Source organism: Apteryx rowi, unplaced genomic scaffold, assembly GCF_003343035.1.
Source record: "Apteryx rowi isolate R43461 unplaced genomic scaffold, aptRow1 scaffold_5, whole genome shotgun sequence".
NCBI classification, from domain to species: Eukaryota; Metazoa; Chordata; class Aves; order Apterygiformes; family Apterygidae; genus Apteryx; species Apteryx rowi.
Genome location: NW_020450760.1, coordinates 7,618,136 through 7,631,485, shown reverse-complemented (window position 1 = coordinate 7,631,485; position 13,350 = coordinate 7,618,136). Strand labels below are relative to the sequence as shown.

The window sequence follows — 13,350 nt, the reverse complement described above, 5'->3', positions numbered from 1 at the left end:
GCAAATCCACTCCTTACTAGAATCATGTTACCTTACCACAAGAAACAGGCCGTTAGACCAAAGCTAGGAGGACCATGCACTCTTCTTCCTTGCAAATGTAAGGTGAATGAGAACAATTGTGTTAAATGATAATGGAGAATTTTCAAGTACTGCACCTTCTCATATGCTCCATAGAAAATTTTTCCACCCACTGCTGTGTGAAAGACACCCACAGTTAACAGGATAATCTAAATGACATACATACTTATATGTGGGAAACTGTTAGAATGAGTATTTACAAAAGTTGTCCAGCACAAAGTAAATACAGGGGAAAAAAAAGTGAAAAAAAATTTCCACTAATCTTTCAATAAAAACAATATTGAAGGTAACTTATAATCGTCTGAAACAGTCTAAAAAGGAAGAGAGAATCAAGGCAATAAAATTCTATGTTTTTTCAGCGGGAAAGCACTGGAACATAGAACACATCTGATTCCTAACAAAGGAACAAAACCCACCAATGCAGCTGGGAAATAAGAACAGGAACCTCTAAGCCATGGTATTTTCTCTGCAGTTCACAAGACCTCCTGGGACTTAAGGGCTGAAGCCTCTTATACTGCTTCTATAGAGGATTTTCTCCCTCTCAGAAGTAGCTCTACTAGGAACTCTGAAGTTCTTCAAAACTTTTGTTTGCTCTTTAGATTTCCCCCTCAAACACTCAAACACATACAAATGCCTAAGTGCGCTCTAACTCTCATAACTTACTGTATAATGGAGCCGATTTACAGCATTCTGAAATAAACAGTCCCATCATGTTTTATTTATTGACATTTATAAAGCTTCCTGGAAGAGAAACACATATATATTAAGTTCTATGTAATTAAAGGAAGAAAAAAAATGCACAAAGGAATTATACAAATCTGGTTAGTTAGTATATTCAGGGGATGGTGATCAGCATGAAACCATTTGTAGTTTACAACAGGTAAGCCACAATTTTAGAAAGCTAAACATTTCTTTGTGCTTCAGCTCACCAAAAAGCAATTTTATTTTGAAGCAGCTGCATATCCTTAAGATAGACAATGATTGCAAGAACAGGAGAGACTGCACAAACACCACCTGATTTCAGTCTTCTTTATAAATGTTACAGAAGAAAAGGGTACCATTCTGGTCCAGTAGTTCAAATGAAGATGTGTATCTGAAATACCTAACTGAAATAGTCTCAGCAGAGGTAATTTTAAATTCTCATTACATTTATTATTTACTGTAGCATTTGCTTTGGTATACCACATGTGCCTGCTACCCTTTCAGAAATCAAAAAGTGAAATTATCTTGTCTATAATGGAGTTAAAAAAAAAAAATCAAAATTCAATATGGCCAATCAAATTCCAAATCTGAATAAAGTTTCTATGAAATATTAACATATTGGAGAAAATGGACTCAAGGTAACAGAGCAAATAAAATAAACTCTGCTAGATTTCAAGGCAACAAAAGAATTTCACTATTCAATCGCTACATAAATGAATGCAAAGATTTGTTATTATTTTGGTAGATTCTGTACAAGTTTCAGTGATTAACTTTATTTAAATATAACTCTTACAACAATATAATCTAGGATCTTAATGAAATGAAAAGTAAACATTGACAGTTCTAATATAGAACTTGCACAATAATTATCTTAACACTGACTAAACAAGGAATGGCATGTAAAAAGGTTTAGATACATTTTCAGATGAGGACATCCCAGATTCCCTATTTTTGTAAGATGAATTTTATCCTTCAGTATGCAACTTAATCCTTTATCTGCCACACGAAGTGTACAATTTATCACAGCAAAATTTACAGAATAATTGACTTCGGCCTTGGTCTTACAAAGACCTATTTACACATTTGGGATAAGTAACCATTTTTCTTACTTTTAAGTTCTATACATATGTTCAAGCTTTAAACTGATATTTGAATCTACAAAATCCTACAAGACAAAAAAAGTCTCTTAAATATACATCTTAGACCCATTACAGTATACTATCTGTATATAGGTGAACCTATCTTTTGCTAAGTTCTCCACTGATGACTATGCACCACATGGACACTTGTAGAAAATGAAACACATGTTCCGACAGTTAACTCTTTGGTGCTGGTGGGTTTGATTGCTGAAAGCAGCTATTAGGCTGGGGGGGGGACGCGGGGGCAGGGGGGACAAAACCAAATTCGAGAGATTAACATGCTTCAAACTGCTCCAAAATGTGATCAATCCTGTAAGTAAGAGACATGTCTTAATATAAGTAGCTGTAACAAATTCTGTGTTGGAAAACTGCAGTTACTCAATAGTCACACTTCCACATGCTCACTGCCACATTCTTTAGAATTTGTACCATTAATTTAACATCTCAAATAAGATCAATTTAGGCTGGAAATAATTTTTTTTTGAAATTATGGTTCTTGAAGGTCTGCTGCTAACAGCTAATCACTTTAATGGAAAAACAGACCTCAACATCAAAGAGTTAATGTTGCACATGCATAACTGAAACGACTCTGAGTAAGACTAAGGTTTATAAATCCTTCAGTTTGTCTTGCAGCTCTACCAACAATATAGATTTTTCCCCCCCACTCTGAAATCTAACCCACAACCAAAATGAATACCTGCTATAAAGAGGGCAGTTATTCATGTGATCATTAGAATTTCCAAAGCACTGGTTAGTTCATAATCAAAAGAAAAACAAAGTACAATTGCAAACAAGTACACAACTTTTTACAAAAAGGCCTCTTTGTAGTATATTATATACAACATAGTGTTCTCATTTTTCTTAAAGTGCTACTGTCATCATATTGGCTTCAAGATCATCTATTGTTTTAGAAGGTCTTTTAGTACAGCACCAGCACTGGCATCAGGGGACACTGGCAGTGGTGTAAAAGTAGGTAAAGCATCAGAAATAGGTTTCATAAGCAGATGTCCAGAACTACTAGGAGGTGTTATAAGAGGCACTGCTGCAGATCGAGGTGCTAAAAATGGATTTGTATCTGGTCTTCTGCTGGTTCCTGAGACTGCAGAATCTGAAACATAAAAAAAAATTATATATATACACACACACACACTATAATAATACTTTGTCAGAAAATACTTACAAGTCTACCCAATTTCAGAGTATTTGTGATAAAACAAATTCTACAATTGTATTTTAGTTTTGCAATATGAAAATTCAATCTTTTTGCACTGGAGTGCAGACACTCATAGACTTTCATTCTCTCTACCTTTTTTCATCTTGGATCTCATCTACCGCTGCTTCCTTCACCGAACAAAACCTGTGTATTCACTTCAGGCAACCAGTTACAAGACTGACTTGAAGTTTAGGGTGCTCCCAAGACCTGGCATCCATATTGTGCTTGTTGGCAGCCAAAACTCAGTAAAAGTTCAGGCTATCCAGAAATTTTATACATCCCTGCAACAGGCAACATCAACTCCCTTTGCAGAGGTTTACTCTGCCCACCCATCAGGCATGAATTATCTGTCAGGTAGACTCCAGCACTACATGTAAGACATATGGGCCCTTCTGCATGTGCTGCAATGCAGCACACAGGTGGGCTTCCCATCCCATGAAGTACTGGGCTCAGCTGCCCCAGGATCAGCCCCCAAAATCCCCTGCAAATAAACAGTGTGGACAGGGAGTCATGGTTTAGTCTTGAGACAGATCCTAGTATTAGATCACTTTTCAAATTCTTACCAAATTTCTCTTTTGATAAAAAAATTTGTTCCTAAACTGCTTTTTTTTTTTTTTTTTAAATCTAATCAAATCAACTCACCCCTCCTTACCTTCCCCCATCAAATTCTCTTTCAGCTCCAGATTTAACTTGTTTTCCAAGGCCGAGGTCCATATACTAGACATATAACAGAAATTAAATGGACATTCCCATCTAATATTCGTTGGTTGGATCAGTGATTTTGTCCAGGTTTTTTGTTTTTAAAAAAAAGATCTTCCATCATGTAAACGTTTTAATTCTCACAGATGTCTTCTTGTGTGGATACGATACTGACATCTGTATCCACCACTTAAAAAATGCTACCATATGTTTTATTTCCAGTAACCAAAAACTTAAAACACCCAAACAATTAAAGGGATATATACAGTGGGTGCTAGTTTTACAAGCCAGCAATCTAGCTCCTGAATGGATGAAAGGATCCAAGAACTTAGTTTTCCAGACAAGAAAATTGGGCTTTTGCCAAGTAAAACAGGTACTCTACCTATATTACCACTACATTACAAGGAAGAGTAAAAAGAAACTTTAATTAAAAAAAAAAAAAAAAAAACAACCCACTGCTTTCAGAGATAAGTTGGTATTTTACACGAGACATTTTTGCTTTATACCATCCAACTACTTTAAGCCAAATGGGTATTTTTTAAGATATCTATCTATATCAGCTTACAGATGTTAAAATTTTCAGTTGAAACAAGCTTCTGCAAATCAACAGGACGGTATTAAGGTGAACATTTAAAGGCACATAAAATTAAGTACAAACTGTACCAATTAAACTAAAATTTGGATCTTATGTTACTCAGAAACAAGTGCACAATTCCTTATAGGATCAGAAGTAGAACCAAAAATCATTAATTTCCACATAAGTAATTTAAGCATAACTGTTCTTTGCCTTAAAAAAAGTTAAAGACTCTAGGCACAGCTTAGAAACAGATTCCAAATCAGGCTATGTACTTATCTCATTTCAGTCCTCTCCAAGTGAGCAGGTTCTATATTTCAGAGAGGCACTACAATGTTGCCATTACTTGTAATCTTCACTCAATGAGACCCAGGCTGATCAACAGGGATCCTGAAAATCAGGACTGGGTGCACTGGTACACTGTATGGAGAAGTCTGCACAGCATCTGTTGTGATCTAACAGGCACTGTGAAAGCCTCTCTATATCGAGGGAGTATGTTCATTTCAAACTTCTGTTTTGGGGGTTTAGGAAGCAGGGAAAGAGAAAGGAAAAAGAAAAGAAATGGGAAAAAAAAAAGAGAGAAAGAAGAGAGAAGAAAATGGTGGTAGTGCAGAATCAAGTTTATCGTTCTCAGGTGAGGAAGCACAGAATCATTTAAATCCCTTTCAAAATTCCACCTCATTTATGTTCCATGTAAATTTTCAAATTCTCCTTCAAATGTTACCTTGTATTTGACTGCTGGATGGAAGACCACTAGTTTTACCAGTTCCTGCTGCTCCTAAAGGTTTCATATTGTGAACGGAGAGCTTTGGTGGAGGAAGGGTTGGGCAAGACTCTGTTTCAAGGAATTTCACAAACAATTCTGAAAAAGACTACAAGAGATTACCAGTTAATATATTTTTACCTATTTTTCAACAGAGCATCAGTAAGTAAAAAAAGCTATCAACAGGCTCCAAAGTGTTTTGTACCAGTACTTATAGTGTGGCAAAAATGAAACACTTTCAAAATGTGAAGTTTTTGCTTTCTCAGTGAATGGCATCTATGTGTAACTGATAAACCTCAGAGATAACAACAAAACCATGGTGGAAGTATGTGTTGATTGTTTCAAGATCAATTTCAAACCAATTGTTTCAAGAATCCCATGCGGCAACTGACATTGTATTTCCTGTGTCCATGCTCAAGGAAAAAACATCCCCACCAAACATTTAATTAAAACATCAATTTCTTTTAAAACCCTTTCTTGTATTTGACAAAAGCATCTTGAATAAAGGAAACATGGACTGCTTAAGGTGTCAGTGGCAGAACATAATATTTTGCTTAGAAGAGCTGATGCTGTACATACAAAAGCATTAATTTTCTTCTTTTATGTCCGCAGTTAATAAAACCACAATCCTTTAGTGGCCTAAACATCTGCATTATTTTAGTGAGCAAAAAATGAACCCATATTCTTACAGTTCAAGATGATTTACAGGAGTCAATTCTCCAAACCCCTTTTCTAGCTTAATGAGCAAAAAACCAAAGTTCATCCAAACTACCCAATTCCTCAGTGCCTGAATACATTATTTAGTGGGGTACAAAATGGAAAGTTCTATAGATTAACTGCTTCCATGGACCACGTGATCAGAACTGCTGCTTTAGGAAGCTTACAATATGAACTTTATATGCTTTATGTAAGAGGCACTAGCTGAGAAAGCTTTTCAAGTGAAATTTAAAAGACAAATGGGAACACAGTCAACAAAATACAATGTTATGGTCTTCTGTACTGTTGACTATTGAAGACTTCCAGATTCCTACATGTATTTGGCCTCTAGCACTGTTATTTGCAAGATAAAATCCCTACCAGAGAAAATCAGTGATCTCTGCAGCCAATGGAACAGTAATCAGATTTTGATATTAGCCCAGCATTTAGGACTCTATAATTTTCATCAATGCCTACATACTTAGTGGGGGGGAAAAAAAAAAAAATCCATGTCAAACTAATTGTACAAAGCAAACAAATGATACAAATGATAGTAGCATCAGTAAATTAAGTTCAATATAATGATGAACCAAATATCCAGCATTCATATGCAATTTCCCCAATTCTTCCACTCAAACACAGAGAATGCATGATTAATCCTTACACTATTAAAAATGGACTGTTGAGTTGGTCTCAAAGGTGTACTAGGGACACTCTTTGACCCAGCTCCTCCTCCACCAAGCCAGCTAGTCACCCATCTGGTAACTCCTCGTTGGTCTTCAGATAACAACTAGAAAGTTAAAAAAAAAAATTAGCACAACAAAAATAGAAGAACAGATAAAATATAATGAGCATGATGTTGCCTTTTTTATTCACAATAACTGATGTGGAAATACCACAGAATCCAATGGATAAACAAACAACCTTTAATTGTTGGCAAAACTTTATTCTCTGCCTCTCTGAAAAACTAGGAGTCTGAAGTCCTGACTCTTTCTTTAAAAAAATAAAACACATTCTTCACATACCTAGTGGCACATGTAAAATTGGCTTACTGTTCTATAACTGCCATATTACAGCTATTATACACAACAGCACAAAGTTAAATCCTTTCCTTTCTGTGCATTAACATTCCCTCAGCAAAATGAAATCTTCAGGTATTCTATTAAAATACAGTTATTATAAGATTTCATTAAGATCAGCATGTCCCATATAAGAAAATTAATTCAGATGAGAGAACAAAAAATACTTTCCACACAGGAAGTGCAGGGACTGTCACATTTAGTTTAGCAGCAAATCATTCTATTTTCTTTTAAGCATATCACAAATGAAAAAGGAAGCCTGGTTTTCACTAAAGTATTACCTGATCAAGTTCTTCCTTTTTTATTCCCAAGATACTTCCCATTAACCTTAATACTTCAGGACGCTTATTTTTTGGAGTATGAAAGTGTCCAACAAAGAGATTTCTCATCAAGAGCCTATAGGACAGAGAAAGTTTGTTATACAGTCTGCTCTTACATAACAGTTGATACAGAAGTATGGATGTCTAAACCCTGATGCATTTGCTCCCTATACTTTTTCCTAATTTATGATAATCAAAATGAACAACCCAATACAAGGAACTAAAAGGGAACCTTGCCAATGATTTTTCCCTCCAAGCTAAAGCATTTCTTACACAGCAAGCAACAATGTGGACAATTTTGAAAATATTGTAGTAAATCAAAACCAAATTGTACGTGAGCAAGTTTTGATGCAAATGCTACAAACTAGGAAAATGTTTATTCTAATATCTTGACTCAGGAGAGCATTTAAACAGGTACTTGTGCATGGTACCAAATGAAGGCTTAAGGAAGGGGGCAGGGAATCCATTTGCCTATTCTACTTTCAATTCTGACAGGGAGAGAGATGAGAAAGATCAAGCAAGAGAAATCAAATGTGCACAATGTCCAGGTGTTGCTCACGGTGTGAAAGGGCTTGCTGTTCATACCTTAGACACATTACAGCAGATTTTCACTAATAGCTTTTCCCTCCATCTGCAGAGGCCACGCTATTGAAATGTAATTCTATTGAAGAAACATGTTGGTAGTCCAAATTTATATACACGCAGGTTTTTAATCATCAAAATTAATATTTACAACCACTGAAGAACTGAAAAATGTCAAAGTAATCAAAGTATAATTAAAAGATTACATACAGAAGCCCAGTTCTACACTACTCTTATGACTGTAACGGTCTTATCTCTGCACATGATAAGGAAAAAAGAACAAAAATGTACACCAATAGAACAAAAGACTTACTTGTCCACTTTTCCTTCTGTGCTGTTGATAAGATTAATTAGTTTATTTTGTACATCTTCTAGCATTTCTCTTCTGATCTCACCTATAAAATGTGATTTCAAAACAAAGGAACAAAAATGGAGGACTTGGTTTCAAAACATTATTATACATACTTATGTTTCAAAATAAAAATGTTTAATTTTTTTAAATATTGTTATGGTCCACCTTTTATAAAATCAATTTCTCTACCATTCTAAAATGTCACTAACACAAATTACTTGCTAGCTCACATACAGAATATGCTAATTACCCCAACATTCTGTGTCAGTAACGCAGACTTCCTCTGACCTCCCCAACTCATAAAAACAGCCTTTTAAAATAAAGCTCATAATAAAGGGAAAAATCCCATTTCCTAAAGGTTTTACTTGCCAAAAAAATTTTACAACCTTTCTGTTGTAAGGAAGCAAGATCCAAACTTTTCTCTTTATAAGACTCAGCTACGTTAGAAACTGAATAAAAGTATCTGATGTTTAGGTCTACACAAGGCTGCAAAAAGTATAGAGTAAAANGGGGGAAGCTCATCTCACTTAAATCCCCAAATACAAGAAACAAAGAACATTGCCAGCAAAATGTTCTCAGACAAGAAAAAAAAAATATTTACAAGGTACAAAGAATTTTTTGTTAAACAGGTGATTTTGTCTCACAACAGCTAAGATGAAAATTTTCACCAAATTGGGGTTCTGCAAGATACAACCTTCCAGGTTACTTTTTTCCTAATAAAAGTACAAGTAAGTTTTGGCGTGTGATAAAGACTTAAGAGATGCATTAGAACATGGGCCTTCTATGTGAAGACCACTTATACCCTGAAGTTATATTAGCAGAGACAATGCGTTTTTCCTCCCCTCCCACCGAAAGGCTGAATGGTTGTCTTCACATCCTAAAGAAAAAGTGACCATCACCTTAATTTTCCTACCAATTTAATCTCTCTCGGGCTCATATTTTTGCTTCATAAAAACAAAAAACAAAAGGTACACATTTTAGAAACAGTCTATAAGACAAATACAATAAAAGCCTCAACATATCTGAAGGAATAATGGGATATTTTAGAATTCTTAAAAAAAACCCACCACACCACCACCAACAAAACCCCAAACTTTATTTTGCTTCAGAGAAGATAGAGACAAGGGAAGAAAAGTGACCTTTATAAACTTGCATACCTTTCAAATCATCTGGGATGTATGAAAAACACTCTAGTTTTCACATGACTTCTTAATCTTTGATAAATGCAGGCCACAACTATGTTGACACAGCGTGGCTCTCAATTAACACTAATGACTCCATGACAACCCCCTCAGGGTTTTGGTACACATCAAAGGACTAGGCTGTGGAACAGATACAACCTAATGGGTCCTCTTCAAAGACTCCACATCTTTATAAATATTTTACCTCATAAACATGAATTTTAGAGAGTACGGAGCAGAAAAAATTACAGTGTCAGGCTGGGAAAATTCTTATTCAAGGAGCATCAGGATTAAGCTCCTTATTCAAAGGAAGTTAAGAAACAAACAAAATTACAGATACTGTACTACAACATATCTTGTAACAACTACACCCATCTGCACTGAAACTCGTTCCAACAATGCGACTGCTCTTTAGCACTCCTTGCTCTCAAAATGCCAGAGTGAGGTACTGGAGAATTAATCCACGTTTTAAGATTTAAAATTATTGAAAACTAGTTATTTTGTAAATGTAGCTAAACAGGACCCCTAAAGCCAGAGGGAAAATAATTGTAATATATTTATGGAATGATAACAGTAGTAGGAGCACACAAGCAAGCTGATTTATTATTTGGGTCTTCCACAGAGCAAAAGGGAAGAAAAAAGTTAAACTGCTAATACCACAAAAAGATAAACAGCCTCTAAAAATATGCTTCAAGTAATTCTCATGTTGTTGCTATTATATACACAGCAAGACAACAGCAAGTTTCCGTTGCAATTTTTATTCACATAATGAATTTTAAAATAAATCTATTGATAATTTTAAAGTGAAATGTTACTGCTAAGCATTTTCTATTACTTCTGACAGAATGCTTTAGATTGAAGAGGATCAACTTTTAATGACAACTACATAGCTACGTTCATCCACACAGTGACTACACAGCTTATATTTTTTAAAATGGAGTATTTCCTTCTAAAACAGAATTTCACAGCTGAGAAGGACTTAAACATTTACTTTGTGCGTGTGTGTGTAAAAAGACTGAATAACAAAAAATACCCAAGCCAAAATTCAGCACGGACTGCTGTAAACCAAACATTTACAACAGTCTCCAATAATTTGTTAACCATTTATTGCAATCCAGAAAAGTGCATCTGGTACATCTTATACTTTTCCATTAAAATCACTTTGCCTGCCAAAAAAATCCATAAAGAAATCCTTCAAAAGAGTTGGCCAGCAAAACTGTGTCTGGGAATGTATTTGGCCGATTTTCAATAAGACATTATATGTTTTCTTGTGTAAACAGACAAAACGGAGTGGTCTCCTTTTTCAATAAAAAATATGATTTATACTACAATAACATTAAAGTGCTGCATTCTTTATTCAATGAGCTCTTAATTTTTTTTTTTTTAAAACTAATTCACTTGCCAATACAACACAGCTTGATAAAATACTGAGATCCAGTTTTCTCTCAAAGTTCAAACTTACTAACACATTCCCCCTCCTGCTTTGATATGCTATCAAAATGCACCATAACCGCAGAGCTCCCCATTCCATACAGTGTCATATTTGCCTATGCAAAAGTTAATTTTGATTCAGGATGTTTGAAAATTTTTGCTGTGAATATCTGTAGCGAGATAGAGAATTACAGATCATCCGATTCAAAAAAAAAAAGAAAGAAAAAAAAAAAGCAGTAACTAGTCACACATTCATATAGCAGATTGAAATTTAGATTGTAAGATTCAGACTGTGAATTCAGGGAACACTCCTATGATGTCCATAGGATGGCAAACTGCACTTGAGTAAACACTCATTCAGTTATGTAGTAAAGGTCACAACATTACAATTTTGTAGAGTTCTTGCTGAACCAGTTGAGGATTTTCAAATGACTTTTCTCACTACTTATCCAGTCCAAGCAAATCTGCTTGAAAGTATGTGCACACGTATTTATGTATGTTTATATATACATATATACGTATACATACATCAAGAGGAAGACTAACCGTAATTTAAAAATTAATAGCAATAATTAGTTGAATATGTTAGAGCAAAAAGAGTTACCATTGCATCCAGCAGAAATGATGTTCCAGGCATCTCCTCCCAGCAAGCCCTAATAAAGGATGTTCACCCCAAAATTTCCCACAGACATGGGACAATGAACATGAAGTAACAGCTGCTGGGTAACTGCAGAGAAAGAGCAAATCCCTGCTCTTCGAACCTCCTTTAGAGAGCCCCCCCTCAAACTTCAGGGACAAGTCAGATGTTTTCCTCCAGCTTTAGATTTACCCCATGTGCTCAGTGAAAGCATAACAGAAGATGCTGCAGTAATAACGAAATATAGTGACCCACAGAAATAAAGAGGGAAAGACAAAGTAGAAAGGGTTGGGAAAAATAGGGGGAGAAGGCACCACATAGGGAGAGAGAGAGGAAAAAAAAAAAAAGCCTAACATTCCCTCAGTGCTCAGTACTGTTCGTGACACCCATTTATATCACACAACTGTCATACATCTAGACACAAAGAAGTAACTTTCACTTTCAGTTCAAGGAAACTTTGCAGGCAAAATTACAGGTCAGGGCTGAGCTGTAACTACAGTAACCCAGCAAAACTATCATTATTATTCTCTCATAAAAGAGAATTTTGTTAAGTTTCTAGAAATATTACATTGTCCCCTCACTTGCTTGGAATATTGTGAGGATAGATGAAAAAAAAGGCAGTTACCTTCTTTCTTAAGCTCCTCAATCTGTTCCTCTTTGAAGTCGAGTTGCTCAGTAAGCCTTGATGCTGCATCCAGGGCAGCATTTGCCTCTCCTAAACTTTCCTGAAAAGAGGGCATGAAATGGACAAAATGAGAAGCAAGAAAGATCACTATCACAACTACGTCAATGCGACATAAATCAGACATGACAGATGCAGAGACTTCCATCACTTATACTTTAAGGTAACTGGACTTTAAACATCCTCAGAAAATGCATGTTCAGTGGAGGAATGCTGCCTTCCTGGCCTTTTAGTCCTCTCCCTTCCAGAGAAAAAGAGACCAACGACTTAACTTCCTATAGTCTTAAGATAACAACATTCAACACAGTATTAAAAAAAAAAAAGAAAGAAAAAAAAGAAAAATCAAAATCAAAATCGACAAAGAATTAGCATTCAATTTCAGAGAGTATTACTCAGCCCACCTGCAGTGATACAACTTCTTCTTCTAACTTCTCAGCTTTTTTCTTCCATTCTGAAGTCTGTTTTTGGTGTTTTTCTAGCTCTGCTGAATACATGGCTTTTTCTTCTAAATGATCAGAAAAAATACAAAATTCAAAGAGTTCTTAGGTCATAATATTTAATTCTCTGTGTTTAGGGATATACAGTTGTAAAACCTCAGAATTATCACATGCAGACTTAATGAGGTAGAGGTGAAATTCTAGTCTCATAAATGGGATACTGACCATTAGTTTTCATGGAGTCAGAATTTTACTAAAGTTTGGTTTAAAGACAAAAGATTCTGAAAATTAAGCCATCTAGAAGAAAACCAAGTAACTAACATTTGAAAAGCACCAAAATACCATAACTATCCCATCTGAAAAATGCTTGTTGTGATCTTTAATTTCAGTATTTCATGACAAAACTTACCCTGTTGGAATTGCTCTAGTACCATCTGCAGGTTGGCCAGTGATAGTGCATACTGTTTCACTTGGTCCTGTGAGATAGTCAGCTGTAGCATAGTTTCATCTCTCTGCTTGGAAACCAGGTTTAATTGTTCTTGTAAAGATTCAACCTGCAGACTAGCTTGATGACTTCATAAAAATAAAATACATTTTTTAATGAAGAAGTTGACAGAAATCATCACAGAGAAACTTAAATTCTGCAGCAAGATTAACCTACCTTTAATTTTAGCTCAATTTATAAAAATGAAGGCAAACATTTTTTCTGATTCTTCATATAAAAAACACCATCACATTTTAAATAAGTTTGGTAATTTCAGCAATCAGAAAATAGGAACCACTTT

General features: G+C 35.2%; 1 protein-coding gene across 8 annotated transcripts in view; it reads right to left on the bottom strand.

Moving 5' to 3' along the window:
• Window positions 1-769: 769 nt before the first annotated feature.
• The window catches only part of TRIP11 (thyroid hormone receptor interactor 11), a 32,745-nt gene continuing 20,164 nt past the window's right edge, over window positions 770-13,350 (bottom strand). For 5 of the 8 annotated variants that reach the window (XM_026079328.1, XM_026079332.1, XM_026079329.1 and 2 more), the window contains 8 exons: window positions 12,975-13,138; window positions 12,530-12,633; window positions 12,072-12,171; window positions 8,159-8,240; window positions 7,225-7,339; window positions 6,529-6,654; window positions 5,130-5,277; window positions 770-3,027 (listed from right to left, as the gene is read on the bottom strand). In XM_026079328.1, the coding sequence (XP_025935113.1) occupies window positions 2,819-3,027; window positions 5,130-5,277; window positions 6,529-6,654; window positions 7,225-7,339; window positions 8,159-8,240; window positions 12,072-12,171; window positions 12,530-12,633; window positions 12,975-13,138 (1,048 nt within the window). In that variant the 3' untranslated portion in view covers window positions 770-2,818. Of the gene's footprint in view, window positions 3,028-5,129; window positions 5,278-6,528; window positions 6,655-7,224; window positions 7,340-8,158; window positions 8,241-9,354; window positions 9,520-9,539; window positions 11,672-12,071; window positions 12,172-12,529; window positions 12,634-12,974; window positions 13,139-13,350 lie in introns of those variants that run through there. The other 3 variants (XR_003255723.1, XR_003255724.1, XM_026079333.1) reach the window with 3 other exon arrangements.